We start from the raw sequence: 19,033 nt of genomic DNA, 5'->3' as shown, positions 1-19,033 counted from the left end.
TACTGTTACTGTACTAGGTCTAGGGTAGGCCTAGCCTACTAACTCCTAGGTAGGGCGGGATCCAGTCAAGTCGCCCCATCGCAAAGTCGCCCCATACAAAGTCGCCCCATCGCAAAGTCGCCCCATCGCAAAGTCGCCCCATCGCAAAGTCGCCCCATCGCAAAGTCGCCCCATCGCAAATTCGCCCCATCGCAAATTCGCCCCATCGCAAAGTCGCGCCCCAACGCAAAGTCGCCCCATCGCAAAGTCGCCCACGGTTTTAATCATATTGGTTGCGTTTGATATCGATTGCGTTGTTACTTTGGTCGCGCTAAATGTCGTATACATTATAATGTTTATCCTATTATATACATAATTTGTGTTTTAATTTTTATTTTACAGGTTTTAATGGAGTGATGTGCTTTTTAAAAATCATTAAAAAAATAGTCCCTTGTTTGAAAGTTCTAAAAAGATTATCCCTGATTTATAGTTTCGAAAATGTTAATTTAATATGATTTTAAAATTAGTTACCAGAGCCACAATTACGAATCTTTCTTCAACCTACACGTGGATACCAGCTCATTTTTTAGGATAATATAATAAATGTATAAATGTGTAGTAGGCCTTCGTATAGATTTACAGTAGTTAAAACAATAACAGTGTTGTAAGACAATGAGTGTTATAGGCTACTTATTGATCATTTTGCATTTATTGACAAGTTATGTGTCTTAATTTTATAATGACTTTTCAAAATAAAGAAATAAAAAAAAAGGATTTCATCGCCGATATGATTGTTTTACATGCAGGTATTTTAGTAAAATTAAAACGCTACATTTTGACCATGGAAAAACCATCGTACAGTATCGTGTGCATGTTTTTTAAAAAGGGGAATCCCCAACGGTCAGCAGAAAGACGTAGCAGCTGTGAGGAAACAGATACCAGAAGGCGCAGCTCCGATTGGTTTTTTCAGAGAATGTTTCAGATGGCGAGTCGCCTTTTTAATCAACAGCACAATGATAATTTTACTGAAGAAATTCTCTTCAACCATTTTGGTTATAGAACATTCTAATTATCATGCCTAATAAATATCCTCATATCGGGTTTTTATTTAATTTTAAATTAAACAAGACAGTGAAGAGGCACGGAATAATACGTACACGGACGTACGACGAATACACACACGCCAGTCATCATTTACGACATATAGTGGTGATATGATGCAATTTTATAATTGATATAATGATGGGATTGCATTTCCAGGCTTATAATCAATGTTCATTGTAATACTATGTATAGTAAACTGAATGTTTATAAATAAATTGTTTTACGTAATTTGTTGCATATAAAAATAAAAGACACAGACGTAGCCTACGTTTTCTATAAAATATTTCACATTTAAATAATTATGTACTGTTAAATGACATTATGCTGGATAATACTATAATCTTAAACTATGTTTACAATAGGCCTAATAATAATAATAAATATTTATCGACCAAAGTAAAAATAATCTAGATTGTATAACATCAATTTATCGCGACCAAATTTAAACGCGACCGATTTCGAACGCGACTGATATCATCGTAAAACTCCGGCGGGGTTTCCCCATCTTCAGATGGTGCGTTGTAAGTGCGACAACGGCGAGTAATTACGGGGGTTTCCCTCTGGTAAGCTAGCACGTTAGTGCGACCGCGGAGTGATTAGTCGGGGGCTTCCTCTCTGATGATGGGGGTGCGTGCCGATCGTGTGACCTGAGACTACATGGCGGGGCTTCCCCTGTTTATGCCTACACGTTCCGTGTTATTTTGTGTATCATTGCGACATTTTACGCACTTGTAAACTATTTTTTAACGTTTTGGGGCGACTTTGCGATAGGGCGACTTTGTGACGGGGCGACTTTGCGATGGGGCGACTTTGCGTCGGGGCGACTTTGCGATGGGGCGACTGTGTAAGGGGCGACTTTGTATGGGGCGACTTTGCGATGGGGCGACTTTGCGATGGGGCGACTTGACTAGCATCCGCTAGGGCTAGGCTAGGCCTACTAACTAGCCTAACTAAGTCTAGGCCTAGTTAGGCCTACTAGCTAGCTAGAGGGCCTGCCTAGGCTAGCTAGGCTAGCTAGTAGGCCTAGCCTTTTTAAACGTCTTGAAAATGAAATGAATGAAAGACATTTAAAAAGTATTTACTTTGAATCTTTAGAAAAAATGGTTCTTTCTTGAACGAACTTTCTACCTCCACGTTGAACAAGACAAGGCTCCATCTCTTTATCGTAGAAAACAACACCACGTGCGCTAAATATATCGTATCGTAAAAAATGAATGTTTTTATGGAACGCTAGCAATGCCTTTATACACAGGAAGCGTAAGTAATCTTATACACAAACGTCGTCTGTGCATCGTCACATGCTACTTTATTATTTCAATCGACTGTACTGTGACAGTTAGAACGAAGTATTAAAGCGCAAATGTTTTCTGTGTTTATAGTGGTACATTATTATAAAACATAAAAACAAATAAACTGAGTGAATAAATAATATATTCAAAAAAATGTTTCATTATCGCCAACGCGACCATCAATCATCTTGTCTATATTTATTTTCTCCATGTGAACGAAAAGTACATTTGAATAATGCCAGTTTTTTACACCGAAATGTATTTGAGAACCATCAGTCTGTTGTACCTAATTAAGTATTTCCTGTCACCTTTGGTGTTTTTGCATAGTTGTTAATTTTACTAATTTCATTCTTGAGAATGGTTCCATGATGTTTCCGAAACGTCAATATCTTTTATAGTCATTATATTTTATTTTAAAATCCTTATTTTTGTTTTTTTTAAGGAGGAAGTGAATAACTTTAAATGGCCTAAGCCAATTCAAAGTCCGATTTGTTCACTCTTTTTATTGTTCATTTCCTCCTTCCTAGCCACTTTAAAGTTAAAAATTAGACTAGGCTATAACTACAATTATGACAGATGTGATTGGTCAGGTTGGAACCTCTGCTTTGTATTTGTTGTTAACATTTTATCTTCTCGGCGGAAACAAATCGACATGTACCAATCATGTTTATTACTATACCAGAAACTGACCAATCATATTACACTTTCAATGGGCAGACTGAGATACAGTAGTGCACTCTAAATCATTTCACTTGCGGCTCACAAACCTGGCGCCATTATTTTTTGCTGTGCTGTGTAAACACAAATTTTCTTTCCACTGGTCGACTCAATCACGTGCACCAAACTAATATTGAAATAAAAGGGGTAATAGAGAGTAATTTTCTCTGCCGTAATGTTACCAATTTCCTACCGCTATTAATAATTACATTGATTCTGCACTATAAAGGTTCAAAATTCTTCTATCTATAAGGTGCTGAACTTTGAATTCTATCGATCTGGTAACCGGAGGCACATATGGCGTTTCATATTGTTATCGATAATCGAGAGAGACATCGGCAGCGGGGAATTTGTGAATTTATGATACATTTGAATTTATAAATAGAAATCCACGATGACTGCATTACCAGTAGCTAGAATAAGAATGATAATGAAAAGTTCCCCCGAAATCACTTCAGTTAGTGGAGAATCCCTTTTCCTTATAACCAAAGCAACAGTAAGTTATGAAGTCCAAGATAGCTAGCTAGGCTCTACTAGCTAGGCTAGCCTTTCGTTTATTCGAGCATTCAGTATTCGGATAGACCTGTGGCCCTGCTACTGTTTTGTAGAATCCGGGACGATTCGGCCCGATCTAGGTCTAGCCTAGAGAGCACACACATACTCTTCATTTATTTATTTATTCATTCATTTTGCGGCGCTAGTTCCGTTTCGCACCTGTCGTTTATTTCGACTCAAAATTGGTTAAGTAACTTTATCGTGAGTACCACACCTTAGAATGAGGCCTCAAAAATACTTTTACGAAGGAGATCACACAAAAAGTAAAAAACAAATCCTTTAAATTGATGAATTTACAGACGTCTTTCTCGAACATCGGTTCGTGAATTTCGCATACTCCATGTTCAATGTTGTTGTTTTTATGGAGCGCCAACAGAGCAATCATAATAGAGGGCTAAAAACTCAGTAAATTGCGTATATTTAATGCATTTATTGGTGAAAATTACGTTCAATTTTATCATATTTTGTCAATGTCAATGCAACAAAAATATTACTGTTGATACTGTACATGGTTTTTGCAGGAACTTTTAGGAATGAAAATCGACAAATTCATCATCATATTACATGTACTGTAGGGGTATATCTGATCTAAATAATATTCCTGTTAGTCTTAGTCTTACTCTTAGGCCTAGCTAGGGGTGGTTGCTATTTGAAAACAGCAAATTATTAGCAGTAAAATGTTACAGCATTTTATTGACAAAATATATTAAAATTAAACGTGTATTTCAATAATAAATGCATTAAAAGAAGACGCATTCCACTGAGATTTTAACCATCTATTGTTGTTGCTCTTTTGGCGCTCCATAGAAACGAAAATATTGAACTTCGAGTATGCTAAATTCGCGAACGGTATGCGCGAGAAACATGTCTGTAAAATCATCAATTTAAGGTTTTATTTGTTACTTTTTATGTGATTCTTCTTCATAAAAGTACTTATAAGGCCCAATTTTAAGGTGTAGTATTCACAATAAGCTGCTTAACAATTTGGAGTCAAAAGGAAGTCGAAATAAAAACAGGTGCGAAACGGAACTAGCGCCCATTTTGCTTTGTTTTTTGTTTTTAATTGAATTATTATATGTGTAAAATATTGATATAGGCCTAGCTAGGGCCTAATAATACCTTATTTTAAACATATATTTAATTAATTTAATAATTATAATAATTGTTTTTAGGAACTCTTTGTTGAAAACATTGCAAAAGAGTCTTATATGAGGAGAAAGGCCGAGGAGGTTGTGAACTACAATGACCTTGCTGAAGCGGTGGCAGAGGAAGAGAGCTACCAATTTCTAGAAGGTATGCATACTGCGGTGGTCACTGCACTCACTGTTAATAGTTAAGCATTAGATAAAAACCTGTACTGTACAATACAAGATATTTTATTTTAATTACAGGTACAGTACAGTATAATTATGCTGTTTATACATCAATGAAATAGATTAATATATTAGTCAGGCAGCATTTGTATTTTACTTCATATATTTAGCCAAGTTTGATTTTTCACTTTTAAGTGATCAAGGACATCACAACGAACAACTTCCAACTTGTTGTCCAAATTCTAAACGCGTTTTTCATTCGCTGGGGGCGCTTTTTCAAAATGGCCGCTTATGCTATCAAGTACTTATATCTCGGCAACCACTAATCGTAGAGACTTGGTTTTAATCTTAAAATGTTTGTAATGTACATATTTCTATTTACTCTAATGGAATATTTTGACCAGAAATGACGGAAAATGCCATTTCTGACCATTTGACCTTTGACCTTCTATCATCATATCTCGGTAACAAATGGTCACACAGACTTGAAATTTGTTTCAAATTGTTCGCAGTATGCCTTTTTATATTTACTGTAATTAAATGTTTTGTTTTAAAGCAAACAGAAATGCCATATCTGACCTCTTGCCCTAATCATGGATTAAAGAATAGAAGGATATGCATCGACGGTGACATCAAACGATTTTACAACGCGCTTGCCTATACTAAAGCACTGCTGCCAATCAAACAAACACGTTCATTGAACTCCGTGTCTCTAACCGCGGCCCTCTGTAAAACGCTGCGAATCAACTGTTACATTTTTTGAGACCAAAACCTAACCATGTAGAAATCGTATGCGCAGTCTGAATGTTCTATTGACATGTCTGCGTCGATGATTAATTGATAACAAACATATATTGCTGAATAATTCTGTTTTAGTTTCATCACAATCGGACTACGAAAAGTTCACTTTCTTACGACTGGTAATTTTAAGTAGTTGGTAATATTAATAAAATATGCAATTTTTATATTTGAATTATCATTATTTGCCTGCCATCTTCTGTCATTAAAAATTGCGTTAATCTATAGAATATTAAATTATGCATTTGACCATGTATGTTGTTAGCGTGGCCGGTGTTCAGACATACACCAATCGTGTTTTTTAATATATGGCTAAGCAGTGGTTTCTTCATAAATCTCCTTAATTATCGATGTGATTATATTTAAACTGTAGTGCCTGGTGATTGGCTAGTGGTTATGTCATCCACATCACCGGGCCTAATTGAATGAAAACAGCGATCCCTGATCCGGGATTGGCTGGCTATGTATAGTTGCGATTCGTTACCTAGCGGTCGTTTTGAAAAGTACACGCAGGGCAAACTTGATCACGAACAAACGAAGTAGGCCTACCTATTATTATTCACACAAGAAGTAAGACAACGGTGAGTATTTAAGATTAGCCTAGGCCTACCTAGGCAGTATCAATGTCGGCAAATCATAGGGTTTACTAGCCCAGTTTAGCCTAGTTAGTACAAGGCCTAGCTAGGCTAGCATTCTTGTAATTTTACAACAAATGAGACAACTAATAGTTATTGTCTCAGATGTAGGGCTACTACAGGTCATAAAATGCTACTTTAATCATCATAAAAAAATCATTAGCGTAGATCAATCGCGGCAGAAACCAACATAGTCAATAGTTGACCATCTACAAACATCATGCAACCAAAGAACGCGCGAAAGAAGCGTAGCCAACAAGGTTAAATGTCGTTGCACATGTGCAGTAAACAATATATTAGGCACGCGACCGTTTCGTTGTTACCATGCGGTTAATTAAACTGTAACATTGTGGGCGGTCCGCAGTCTGTCGGCGAGAGTCAAGGAACCCTTGATCTCACGTCGATGCATATCCTTCTATTCTTTAATCCATGCCCTAATGCATGTAATATCCACAACTGAGACTGAGAGACTATAGATTTGTCTAGTATTGTTTATAACTTGTACCTGTACTTGTGGTTTTGTTGATGATATTCCTTGTTCCAAAATCAATATTTCAAATCACCAATGGAACTGTTATAATATCTGTGATCTAAGAGTTCCCATGGTTGGAGGTAACTGTTGTCCTTCCTTGCCTTTCTGTGCAAATAACATCCATCTCAAGTCTGTGACATAATCTGCCTTGATCTTAGAAGTACTGTATAATATGCAAACATATCTTTCCATTTGCCTGAAAATCCAATTTGGTATTTCAGAGGTCAGTCCATATACAGCAAATGCATCTAGTATTTCATCGTCACATTTCATAAGTGCTGGGAAATGGGCGGACACTCCTTTTCCAGCAAATGTACCTGTGTTATCTGCACCTTTAAATGCGTACCATCCAATCAGTGCTGCTGATATTTGTTTTCAAAGTCGGTAATAGCATTCCCATATAGGTATTTTTTCCCCTCTTTTCCTACAAAATGTGGTCATTGGAGGAAGTAGAGGATAGCTTCCTGTTAAAAAGATAAAGACATCAGTATCTACAGAAAATATGTCAACATTGGCACTTGGGTCTTTGTTCATACAATCAAAGGCATACAATAAGACCAGTTGGTCCCCTTCTTCCAATGTGTGTTGTCCGTGTGTCATCTCTGGCATCATGGTAACTTCTGAGAGATTGCAGTTTGCCATGGACGTGTGATGTGTTACTATGACCTTCTTCGTGTTGTTCTTGAAGTGATTACGTATCTTCTCTGACAGATATTTTGTAAGTTCAGCTTTGGTCTCTTTGTGCGATAAAAATGTCTTAATGTTCTTAATCTCAGTGTTGTCATTGACATGGTAGTGAATGGTAGTTGTTTTCTGTGTTCTCTTATCTCGTGTAGATTCTTTTAAAGATCCTGATAGATATTGATCAAATAAAAGACGAACTTCATCATATGGTTTGCTCATACCAACAATCAGGTTAACAAATTCAGATGCAAAGTCAGAAGCATTGAACTTATCAGACACCTTCTTTACCATATTGACGACACACATTCCATCAATAATGCTGCTTTTTATCAGGCCTGCTGACATTATCTGGTAGAGGGAGTTCTGTTATTGACTGCAAATACCTTGGATTTTCCAGAAAGCATTATCATTTTTCCATCTGGATGGAAATTTGATGGTGGAGTGCAATTGAACTCATAGTTGCCTATGACATCCTTTAGAGCGAACTCTGGCCTGCTCTTCACCACAACTAACAATCTAGACAGCAGCTTTCTCTCTTGCTTAGTTGAAACTAGTTGACCTTTAATTTTGGTTTTCACCACTGCTCCTACATGCTTGAAATAAGAGAAGTTGTTTTTCTTTTGAGAGTCCCAAAATGTTACGGTTTTTTCAACCATTCGTGAAGTCACAAATTTATCCAATGCTTCTTTTCCTAATTGGTCTCGCTTTTCAATCGTTTGACTAACATCATCGGAGGTTACCATGCCAGGCACTGAGTTGGCTTGTCACTGAGTTCCACAGGGATCTCACCAGGCTAGCATTGTTTGCTAGGTGTTAGCGACAAGGCCTAGGCTGGAACTATAGTTTATAACTATTTAACTAAGGCCTCTCTGTACAACATTTATATCAGCATAGGTACATTATTATACAAGTAAATGTATATGTACTAATAATAAGTATGATTTCCCAGCAAACACTGTTTAAATCGGTTTAAAAAACACTTACCATTTAAACTAATGAAATCTAATCTGCTTGAACTTTCAGCCAATCACAGGCTAGGATTATGTATGGAGATAATGAGTGGCTTTTATTTATTTTAAAACTTTAATTTCCAAGCTTAAGTGAATGTTTTAAAGCATCAATAATTGAAAAATCAATAATGTGTTACAAATATGGATGTTCTGAGCAATCTGTCGAAAAATTTTATCTATAAGTAACCAACATGTTGTGGATATCACACAGGTTATGGTCAAAGGTCAGATATGGTTTTTCCAGCCATCTTGAAACAAACCTTTGCATTAAAGCAAATAGAAACATGTATTTTCTGAACAATTTGGGATAAATATCAACTCTTTCTGACCAATAGTTATTGAGATATGATAAGATCAGGTCAAAGGTCAAATGGTCAGAAATAGTATTTCCGGTCATTTTAGGGCAAAATGTTCAATTATAGTGAATAGAATTATGTACCTTACGAACATTTTAAGACTAAAACCAAGTCTCTACGATTAGTGGTTGCCGAGATATAAGTACTTGATAGCATAGGCGGCCATTTTGAAAAACCGCCCCCAGCGAATGAAAAACGCGTTTAGAATTTGGACAACAAGTTGGAAGTTGTTTCTTGTGATGTCCTTGATCACTTAAAAGTGAAAAATCAAACTTGGCTAAATATATGAAGTAAAGTTAATATAGTGACAAATGCTGCCTGACTATATGTTCTTATAAGTTCAATGCATTTACCTCGCGAGAAAAAAAAAGTAATTGTAATAAAAATAATTCTATTTCCAGATGTTTTACCAAAGAAAGTACTCGTCCGTGATTTCTTAAAGGAATACAACAAAGAGAAGAAAGATGAAGACAGCAGTTAGCAGGAAAACTGGATGACGAAGTAAAAAGCCTTTCCTTGAATGATGAAATACCTCTCCCTTTTATTTGAGGTAGAATGTATGTAGTACTAGTAGACTTCTGAAAAGAGGGGTCACCTCCCGGTGAACCGGAAGGATCTCTCTTCCTAAATGAGTTTGTGGTCAGAGTGTACAGAACAGTATGTGAATTTTTTATAATGTAAGCATCCATATTACCATAGATATGATTAAAGCTGTGTCCATAGGCACTTGCATTTAAGCTAATCCGAATCAGAATTTTATCGCCGACTTGAGTGCTCATGTGTGGTTGATTAACTTTCTTTAACGTTTAAATGCAGAATAATTTAAACCAATCAATTGACCAATTAACCTTGTTTACTGTGTCGTACATTTTAAATTAAAGCGTTATTAAAAGTGTTCTTTTATTCAGCTCTATTGTCTGGTTTTCGAATCTTATGCAAAAGTAAAGAAACAAACTAGCTAAAATTTTAAAGTGGGCCAGTAAAATCATCGGAATCAGCATTGAACCTCATAAATTGGTTCATGAAAGGGACATCCTAAAAACTGTAAATTCCTCGGGTTCCCGATCATCCTCTAAATAAATTCTTTAAGCTTAGCCAAACTGATCACTCTGAACCAAAACACTAAATGCTGCAAACAATCATTTGTTTTTAATTCAATTCATGTATTTAATAGTAGGCCTAGATCACATTAAAATCACTGGTTACAATGCTTTATATTGTATTCATACGTCTATTTTACATGTTCAATTCAACCAATTTTCATTTTTAGCATTTTGTTTAAATGACAATAAGTTCTGTCGTTAATACATGTATATGCTACTATAACAGATCAGATGTGTTGTAAATAAAGTATGAATGGATTTGACGGATGATTCAGCTGATTATTGTTATTTTGTACTTATGTAACATCACAGGATTGCTGGAGAGAAATAGTGAGAACTGGTTGTTGATCTGAAAGACAAAGTATTAAATTACAATATCTCATTTGGTCAATTTGCCCCATTGTTTGTAATTTTCAATATGATCAAGAAGTTCACACATTTTGCAAGTGTGAGAATACGCTCTTAAGGTTTATATTAGAAGTGCCTATAACAGACTGTAAGTAATACTCGAGTTGATAATTGTTTGAAGATTTGCATGGCGATTAAAGCCAGTCGAAGCATATTTTGTTTATCGAACCGTCGAATTGAGTTAAAATCATTGCAAAATCTACTTAATGAGTCGAGATAGGCAAAAAAAACAATACAAAAAAAATCAACATTTATATTTTTTACGATTTATTTACGAAGTGTGTTTACTAGAAATGTTCGCGATTTGCCAGACTTTGCTAGAAAACTCATGACGTAAAAGTTGCGATGCACCTGTGACGTCACAGCAATTTACGGCGAGCGCGTTGCGGCGATTGTTCTGAAATCATATGTATATCCCTAATACGTTGTTAAAATATGCTTCTCGGTCAAGTTGACCTGTATACCTGTATTGCCTCCAGTTTTATAAGCATCTTCTCTCCAGTTAAGTAGTCATGAAGTAATAGACAAACTTCTTAATTTCATCAACCAAATTTTGAAAAAAGAAATACATCAAGAAAATACAAACGCTACGTACCATGTAACAGAATGCGGCTTATATTGTGCTTGACCTGACACATACCTAATTTTTTAACTACAGTAGGCCTACATTTCTTTTCAAAAAGCGAAAAAGTAAAGTAGGCCTAATAATGCAACACTACCAAATTTTCTTTCAAATTGTAATTTTTCTTCTACAAGGAAGTGTTTTTGGAAGTAAACATACAAACAGAGTGTAATTTCACCTACCTAGCATAGATAGCGAATATGATAAGCTAGAAGCTGCCATGTTTGTTAAAGGAAATTGTTTTTCCAGATTTTAGGGCTCGACTTGATACTAACCTACTTTACACAAAGTCAGCACTGCATGATTTCATAATCACCACCTTAAAATCCAATGTGAATTTGTTATCACTTTTAATGAATTTGTCTAATTGATAAAAACGTCTTTACAGTTTCCTCCTTTATGAGATTGTTCGGTGACAATTCTGTAGGAAAGTTTTGTTTGCGAATATAGTTTAGGTCGTTGTTTATATACCAAATGCTTTGCAGAATTTCTCTGCCAATCAGACCTGCCACCATGTTGAAAACTTATAGGCCAATTTGTTCGTTTCAACTGCCTTAAGCCCTCTGTTAATGACATACTGTCTATTAAACTATTTAGATCTGGTATATCTTTTTGCAGAAAAGAGTTCCGATACAGTTTGCATATTTAACAATGTTATTGGTATTTCTAAAAATACATTCTTAATGCATCCGCCCAGTTATGATTTTTCCAAACAGATCCAAATTAAAACACTTACTCTTAATTTCATTTAAAAAAATGTCTTTCAACAAAAACTAATAAACTGCGGGCTTCCGAGCCGTTCGACCAGGTAACAGGACTGTTAAACTTGGACCCAATCAGCATAAACACAAGACAAGTTGATCTAACTTTTCATGTAATATCAATGGATCGATTATATTCTATGGTACTTAGGTATATCTACGAACATACTAAGATTACCGTATGATAAGAATTGCAGAACTAGTTATGTATAGTGAAGACAACAAGATAGAAATGTGATCTGGAAGCTACCTATATGATTTATAATACAGTGCTAACAAAAAATGTGCATGCTTAGTGTAGACGTGGCGATCTAAACAACCTTTTATTATTCCTATACTCTATTGACGTTACGTTATATTGATTTTTGCTTGTTCGCGGTTGATTAAACTTGGTACCATTATTATTGAAATTTCCTTTGCCTTATTGGTTGATGCTATCAGGCAACCTGCTTTTCTGGAATTTCCCATATCACCTATAAAATATGTAATATTCTTTGATGTATGTTCGTTTACGCCGCTCCCCTTTTGGAAAGCAATTTTCACGAAGTAAGATTATATTAGGCTAGTAATTTAGTTTATAATTAACTGTTACAGTTTATATTATATTATTATAGATCTTCATTTGATTGCTCTATACTGTAATAGTACGAGATTATAGAAAGAAATAGGCATAGGCATGCCTATAGTAGGCCTACTCACATCTCACCAATTTAGATTGTACACTATTATAGGTATGCCTATGCTAGATTTTCGCCGACTGGATGTCGTTAGTATGCTTGGAGGCATCCTATGAGCTGATTTAGGTAGGGTTATTATAATTTATTATGGAATCCCTACAATTATTTAGTATATGATACAAACGAAAGGGACTGGCTCTTTTCACTTCACAAGTGGGGTTAGCAAAAGCCTCAGCCAACGCAAATAAATGACGATATGTGCTTCTAACCGATAAGGCATTCTGAAAATGTGCTTAAAATGCCAGTACGTAGACGGGTACCGTATTAGGTGAAGCTATAATACGAGCTTTCAGGAACAATAATAATTCAAATATAAACATAACATATTTTGATAATGTTATTTATTTATTAATTAGGCCTATATTACGGTCGTAAGAAAATAAACTTTTTGTAGTCCGATTTTGAATGATTAAGAAACATATTTTATTGTTAAACTACCAACCATTTTACAATATTCGAAAGGGTTATTACAATTGCACTCTGTTATTTATAGGCGTGTACGATCCATTAAAATATATACTTCTTTTATAGATATTAACAAGAATACGATATGACGTCATTAAAAATCTTACAAGACCAGCTGCTGAAATGCTCTTTTCATTTGACATGGGAACTTGAAAATAAGTGCATTAAACAATTCAAGTCTCTTGAGCGTCTTATCAATGAGCATATCGACGATTCTCCTGGTATGGTAATTGAGGGATTGCTGTTTAAAAGCTATCTTTACTTTTCGAAATTCAAAGGAAATACAGAAAAGAACAAACGAAAAGCAATGGAATGTATCAACGAAGTCCGTAGACAAATTGAAGACCAAGATATATCAAGACTGCCTCTTAACAGCGGTTATTTATCAATTACTATTGCGCTTGAAGCCTTGTTCGACCGTCACGACCCGACTAAACTTGATGCTAACATTCGGAAACTGCGGGAACTTGAATCACGTTATAAGGATAATAACATGTTTAACGGTAGTATTCTCGCAACAAAGGGATTTGCCTTGTCACGTGTAGGGATGCGCCGATATTCAGAGAGCATTAAGGCATTTGAAGAAGCAGTTAACTTGTGTCCAAAGGAAAAAGACTTTCTCTTTTCACTAGGCTTTATAAGGTGGAGATTAGCAAAAGCCTCAGCCTCGGGACAAAATAGATTTTGTCCCGAGATGAACATAGTGCTAAACAATTTCTATAGCGTGTTGAAAATGGATTCAAATCACAGCTACGCACTTGTTTTGATGGCAGAAATAAAACGAAGACAGAACAGAATTGACAAGGCAAATTACTTCTTAAAGTCTGCACTGGATAAAATCCCAGTGCGAAGAAGGGTATTAGGTGAAGCTATAGGACTTTACAGAAGGATGAAAAGTTTTCCTAAAGCCATACAAATTATACATGAAGCTGAAAAATTGAACTATTCTAGTTCTTTCATACATCACCAATCATATCTTGTGTACCGACAAATTTCATTATATCCAGTTCCTAAAATGTATCATCTCCAAAAAGCAATTGACGCGGATCCAACCAACATTGCAGCAAGATTTGATCACGTGAAGGAACTTACTGATTACAATGAAGCTAAAGAATATTATAACCAGCTTCTGGAAAATTTTGATAATGATCCAGGCACTTTGATTCGCATCAGGTATCAACTAGCCTTGTTCCTTCAGGAGCAAAAGAAAGAAGTTATTGATACTATTGATGCTATTGATAGATTTCAAGAAGTTGTTGACCTGGCATTAAAAGAATTTCAAGAAGATGGTGGTCCGCCCACAATCTTCTTTATGGAGGTTAATTTTATGGTACAACAATCTATCAAGCACATCGAAAGTTATCATGAAAATGTTCTTAGAATGGATTCTAGGAATACAAAATCACGATTTGAGTTAGGAAATTTAAAAGAAAAAATTGGGGATGAACAAGTTGCTTGCTTCCATCGGCAAATAGAGCTTGGCTTAAATATTGACGAAGAACGAAAGTGGACAATTCTAAAATACTTAGCTGATGTAAAAACAAAGAACAGCGATACCTTATGTAAAGTTGATGGCTTTATTAAAGTAATGGAACAACTCCCTCACCCTAAATATGATGTTATCAATGAATGCAAGGCAGCATTAGCTTTGAAGAGAGGCAATATTGCTCTATGTGAAGGTAGAAGGGAAGATGCTATTACGTCATTCAAAGAATCTGTAAAATTTGGCAACCTGCCTTACAGCAGCAAACTGTCTACTCGATGAGGTAAAAAGAATGAGCAGAGGAAACAGAAACTTCTACATATGTTGTGCCCATATATATGTCTACATTGAAAGTAGTCGAAAGGAAATTTTAGAATTAATTTCTGCCGATTCTTCTAATATGGGTATTGCTTTACAAGATGTAAGAAATAAACAATTTGACATGGAGCGTTTGGTTATTAGTAAAAATGATAATACAAAACGCATGAAAGCACAAAGTGATGTAATTAGCAGTTGCCGAACACTCCTCGACCACACAATGATCAAGTTTAGAGATTACCATTATCCTGTTGCGACTTTACCCGGCGAGACATCGCCTGATAATAAATCTAAATTTGGGAAATCTACTGATGGGAAATCGACTGATGGGAAATCTACTGATGGGAAATCTACTGATGGGAAATCGACTGATGGGAAATCTACTGATGGGAAATCGACTGATGGGAAATCGACTGATGGGAAATCGACTGATGGGAATTCTACTGATGGGAAATCTACTTATAAAAAATCGACTGATGGGAAATCGATTTATGGGAAGAAACCACAGTGTTACTTTAAAAGTTTTGATAACTGCCCTTCTGATAAAATTGCAGAAAAAGTCAAGGAACACTTCCAAACAACTTGTAAGATGACAAAAAAGGAAGATAAAAAGTCGGTTACCTTTACTAAACAATTTCCAAAATTGTTCGATTTCCTAGTTTCTGTAAGTATCGCTTCTTTTTCAGCAAACCGAAACTAAACTAAGGAAATTAAGGATGTTTAATTTTCAACGTAGGCCTACCCATTTATCATTTTCCTAAAATGGTATACTTTATGAAATACGATACTGCCTTTTAGTAATGTCTGTAATAGGAAATACCGGTAATTAAATAAATTATTACACATTTCTACATTCAGAAATCTTGAAATGTTGCTGAAATGCTGAAAATTAATGGATTACATAAGTCCTACATTATGTGTCATTTTTCTTAAAAACGTAATTTAACCTTAACTTTAACTGGTGATAACTAATACCGTTATGTTGTAATGTTTGTTTTAGATTCAACCGGCTTTTGACCCACAACAAAATAACTGGCTGTTTGCGTTGGTTAGAATGAATAACGTTGCAAAACACGAAGGTGACTTAGGGGACAGGATGGACGTATCTGTGTATTCAGACAAGTCGGGAAAAATGGAAGAGCGGGAGTTTAAAAGCGTCGATGTTGCACGAGAAGCATGCGATAAGATTAAACCTATCTTAGAGGAGTTTTATATACGCCTCTTAAGTCATATTAGTCAGCTTCCGATTTCTTAAGATGGCGGCCAAAATCCAAAATGAATGCCAGTAATTGGATTAAATTTATCATAATCTCTGGCTGTAAAGTCACAAATAGACAAGTTAGGTCAGTAAAACCGATTCAGGACATAAATTATTATCTCTATGACTGTGAGTAACTCAGTTCCAAGACGGCGGCCAAAAATAAAAATGGTAGCTATTAAAGTGGAATACATATAATCATATACATTGTCATAAATACAGTAGAACCTCTATTAAGGGGACACCTTCGGGACCCAGAGAATTGTCCTCTTACTAGCTAGGGAATGTCCTTTGAAGGAGACACCAACACAAAACCCCCTTTTTTCGCGGGGAAATCAAATATACCAAAATAAACAATAATTGGCCTGTACTAAAAATTGAGAAGAATTGAAAATTTAGAAGCCAATGTTTCACCAATGAAAACTGTTAAACTATCATCAGTATCAAACCAGTATCACGATTGTTATGAAATACATTTTTGTATTAATAACAATATAAATAAAAAATAAATGAATATAATAATTATTTGGTCATTTTAGTTGTTTTTGTGATGGGAAAAAATATTGTTTCTTAATATTGATTAACTAAACCATGTTGGCACACTCAGAAGTGTCCCTGTCAATATAATAGGGGTATCTCTGGTAGGAGTTGGCCGTAGTGTTAAAACATAATATTTCCCCTAGTTTTGTTAGAAATTGTGCCCTTAATAGGGATGTACCCTGGATGTTTCAAAGGAGGGGTTATACTGTATTCCATTCTTTATGTATTTGTTTGCAAATCACGGGGAAAGTGCAAGCCTTGTATTTTATGATTATTTGAAGCATGCTAGTTATAAAACTAGTAATAATTATTTTGAAATACATTAGAATTTTAATTTTGTATAATGTGTTGGTGATGTTCTGGTTCGAATGTGTTTAAATTCAGTAGATAAACTACTTTTACTTTAAATAACTCCAGTTTAAGATCAACAGAAGTAGATAAAATAGTATAAGTAGGCCTCTGTACGTTTGAAATGTTTTATTCAACATAAATATTATAAGCGGGACCGGGAAAAGATAGAGGGCCAAAATCACGTATGTTACGATATTTTATTTTTATTTATTTACTTTTAAGTAATGGATATATGCAAGATGATAAAAATAATATAATAAATAATAATATAATAAAACTAAGAATAAAAAATAGTTAAATATTACTAATCGAAGGTGGCAATTAGTTATCCAAGTGTTTGTTTAATTATAAGGCATATATTGATACTTATATTTAAGTTCAGTAGATTCAGACTTTTAAATAAAGTTTCGGAAGTGGCTAAGTAATGCGAATTTGTTATTGCCTATATGTTTTCGAGTTATATATAATTTATTGATATTACTTTAATAATCAGATCCCGAAATGACATTACAGTATAATAGATTTGGTAATATTTAAAAATATAACTAAAATGTAACGATGATAAAATAATTTAACTTTATTTGATATACCGGCAACATTGGAGTTTACGATTTACGTGATATAAATATTTTCAACTTATTTAATGAAATACAGATGAGGATTTATATATAAATAAAGACGTAACTATTAAAACATATTTTATTTTTGTCTAAAGAGGTATAGGTTTCCACAGTAGGCCTATTTTAGCACATTGATGATCTGTTTTGTAAATCGCGTCCCTGACACAAGCATTTCTAGATTCTGCCATTGTTGAAATAAATGTTGTTTATTGTTACATATCTACACTGATTTTCCTAATCCATTACTTCGTAAATATCGGCACTTTTGGAGTTCCTCGTAACTATCTTCCAGTGAGATTGTTCTCTTTATCTGACTTTTGGAAAGACTAGCGCCATCAATTCTTTCAACTCTTAAGAATTCGTAGACTACATGCGCAACTTCTTTCTTTGGCTGAGTTCCAAACACATTTTTTAGGCCACTTGAAAGAATGTGAGCATCGTGACTATGCTTTCCTGCTGGACTTCCAAGAACACTTCTAGGCCTACCAGTCATTGATCCACTATATTCCTCTTGACGGTTGGAATGCTTGTTAACAAGTTGAGAACTTTTTCTCGGCTTTAATATTGACTTAGGTGTCATTGGAATCCCAGGTGTGAAAGAGTTTGGGTCTTCTTTCGAATGTACAGAAACATGTTTGGGTGCAATGTTACCTTCAACTTGAGCAAAAAAATCAAAATCAAAATATGTTTCAGAAGAGTTTTTATTGTCCACAATCGGTCGAAGTAAATCGTTTGACGTTACTTCTACAGGTTGATTCATTTCAGTAGTTACCTTTTCTACGGTATAATCTCTTGTTTGTAATGCTATTGGCGTCGTGGGGATGTGACGTGGCATTAGGCCTACTTTTCTCTTTGAACGTCCTTTGGCGACTGTCTGTTTCCTTAAAAAGTTGAATGAACGTTTCTCATCGGCTGGTTTAAAATTTACAACTCTATCATCAGAAGATTCTTTCACTCTGGCTTCTTTAAATTTATTTTCACGTACCTCATCATTTGTTTCAAGATTAGATTGTTTAATATTATCTTTCTGCTTTTTATTGAATTTGTTTGAATACAATCCTTCTTTAGGTCTATTCTTTACCAACTTTCTAGAGATTTGATTTCCAGGATTCACATCAGGTGGCTGGTCATGAGACAGTGTCTTTCCAGATGGTCTTTCGTGTGATGCAATGTGTTCAAATGGTGCTTCAGCTCGGTGCTGAGTTGAAGAAAATCTTGATAACGTAGCAGCTGCTGCAATTTGTCTACTACGTCTATTCGGAGTATCATGATTTTGTGGGTAACTACTTAGGCGCCCAATCCTTGGCTTAAAAATTCTCTGGATGTGGTTTGTAAATGTTTTACTATTAATGTTCAATTGATGAATACTTTCCCGCATTTCTCCAGAGATATCGT

The 19,033-nt window shown here is 35.1% G+C and overlaps 3 protein-coding genes across 3 annotated transcripts in view; 2 read left to right on the top strand and 1 right to left on the bottom strand.

The window, feature by feature from the left end:
* LOC140055553 (WD repeat-containing protein 75-like) overlaps positions 1–2,242 on the bottom strand; it is a 58,917-nt gene extending 56,675 nt beyond the window's left edge. Inside the window, exon 1 of the mRNA XM_072100893.1 lies at positions 2,166–2,242. Within this exon, the coding sequence (XP_071956994.1) occupies positions 2,166–2,239 (74 nt within the window). The 5' untranslated portion in view covers positions 2,240–2,242. The remainder of the gene's footprint in view (positions 1–2,165) is intronic.
* Positions 2,243–3,419: 1,177 nt separating this feature from the next.
* On the top strand, positions 3,420–10,723 carry LOC140055606 (chromatin accessibility complex protein 1-like). Its single transcript, XM_072100946.1, has 3 exons — positions 3,420–3,585; positions 4,817–4,937; positions 9,374–10,723. Exons 1-3 carry the CDS (start codon positions 3,484–3,486, stop codon positions 9,451–9,453), a joined length of 303 nt encoding a protein of 100 aa, XP_071957047.1. The 5' UTR covers positions 3,420–3,483; the 3' UTR covers positions 9,454–10,723.
* A 1,982-nt stretch (positions 10,724–12,705) lies between these two features.
* Positions 12,706–17,435, top strand: LOC140055542 (interferon-induced protein with tetratricopeptide repeats 1B-like). Its single transcript, XM_072100882.1, has 2 exons — positions 12,706–15,533; positions 15,870–17,435. The coding sequence occupies exon 1, from the start codon at positions 13,154–13,156 to the stop codon at positions 14,831–14,833; it is 1,680 nt and encodes a 559-aa protein (XP_071956983.1). The 5' UTR covers positions 12,706–13,153; the 3' UTR covers positions 14,834–15,533; positions 15,870–17,435.
* Positions 17,436–19,033: the final 1,598 nt, after the last annotated feature.

This window comes from Antedon mediterranea, chromosome 1 (genome assembly GCF_964355755.1).
Source record: "Antedon mediterranea chromosome 1, ecAntMedi1.1, whole genome shotgun sequence".
Lineage (NCBI taxonomy): Eukaryota > Metazoa > Echinodermata > Crinoidea > Comatulida > Antedonidae > Antedon > Antedon mediterranea.
The sequence above is the reverse complement of the archived record's forward strand: the minus strand, read 5'-3'. Positions and strand labels throughout refer to the sequence as shown.

What these genes read in the sequence shown, in the direction of transcription:
- LOC140055606 (XM_072100946.1), top strand. Translation starts at nt 3,484, where the DNA reads ATGACTGCATTACCAGTAGCTAGAATAAGAATGATAATGAAAAGTTCC. An exon ending in TCCTTATAACCAAAGCAACA is followed by an intron (nt 3,586 to 4,816) that starts GTAAGTTATGAA and finishes AATTGTTTTTAG; the next exon opens with GAACTCTTTGTTGAAAACAT. An exon ending in GAGCTACCAATTTCTAGAAG is followed by an intron (nt 4,938 to 9,373) that starts GTATGCATACTG and finishes TTCTATTTCCAG; the next exon opens with ATGTTTTACCAAAGAAAGTA.
- LOC140055542 (XM_072100882.1), top strand. Translation starts at nt 13,154, where the DNA reads ATGACGTCATTAAAAATCTTACAAGACCAGCTGCTGAAATGCTCTTTT.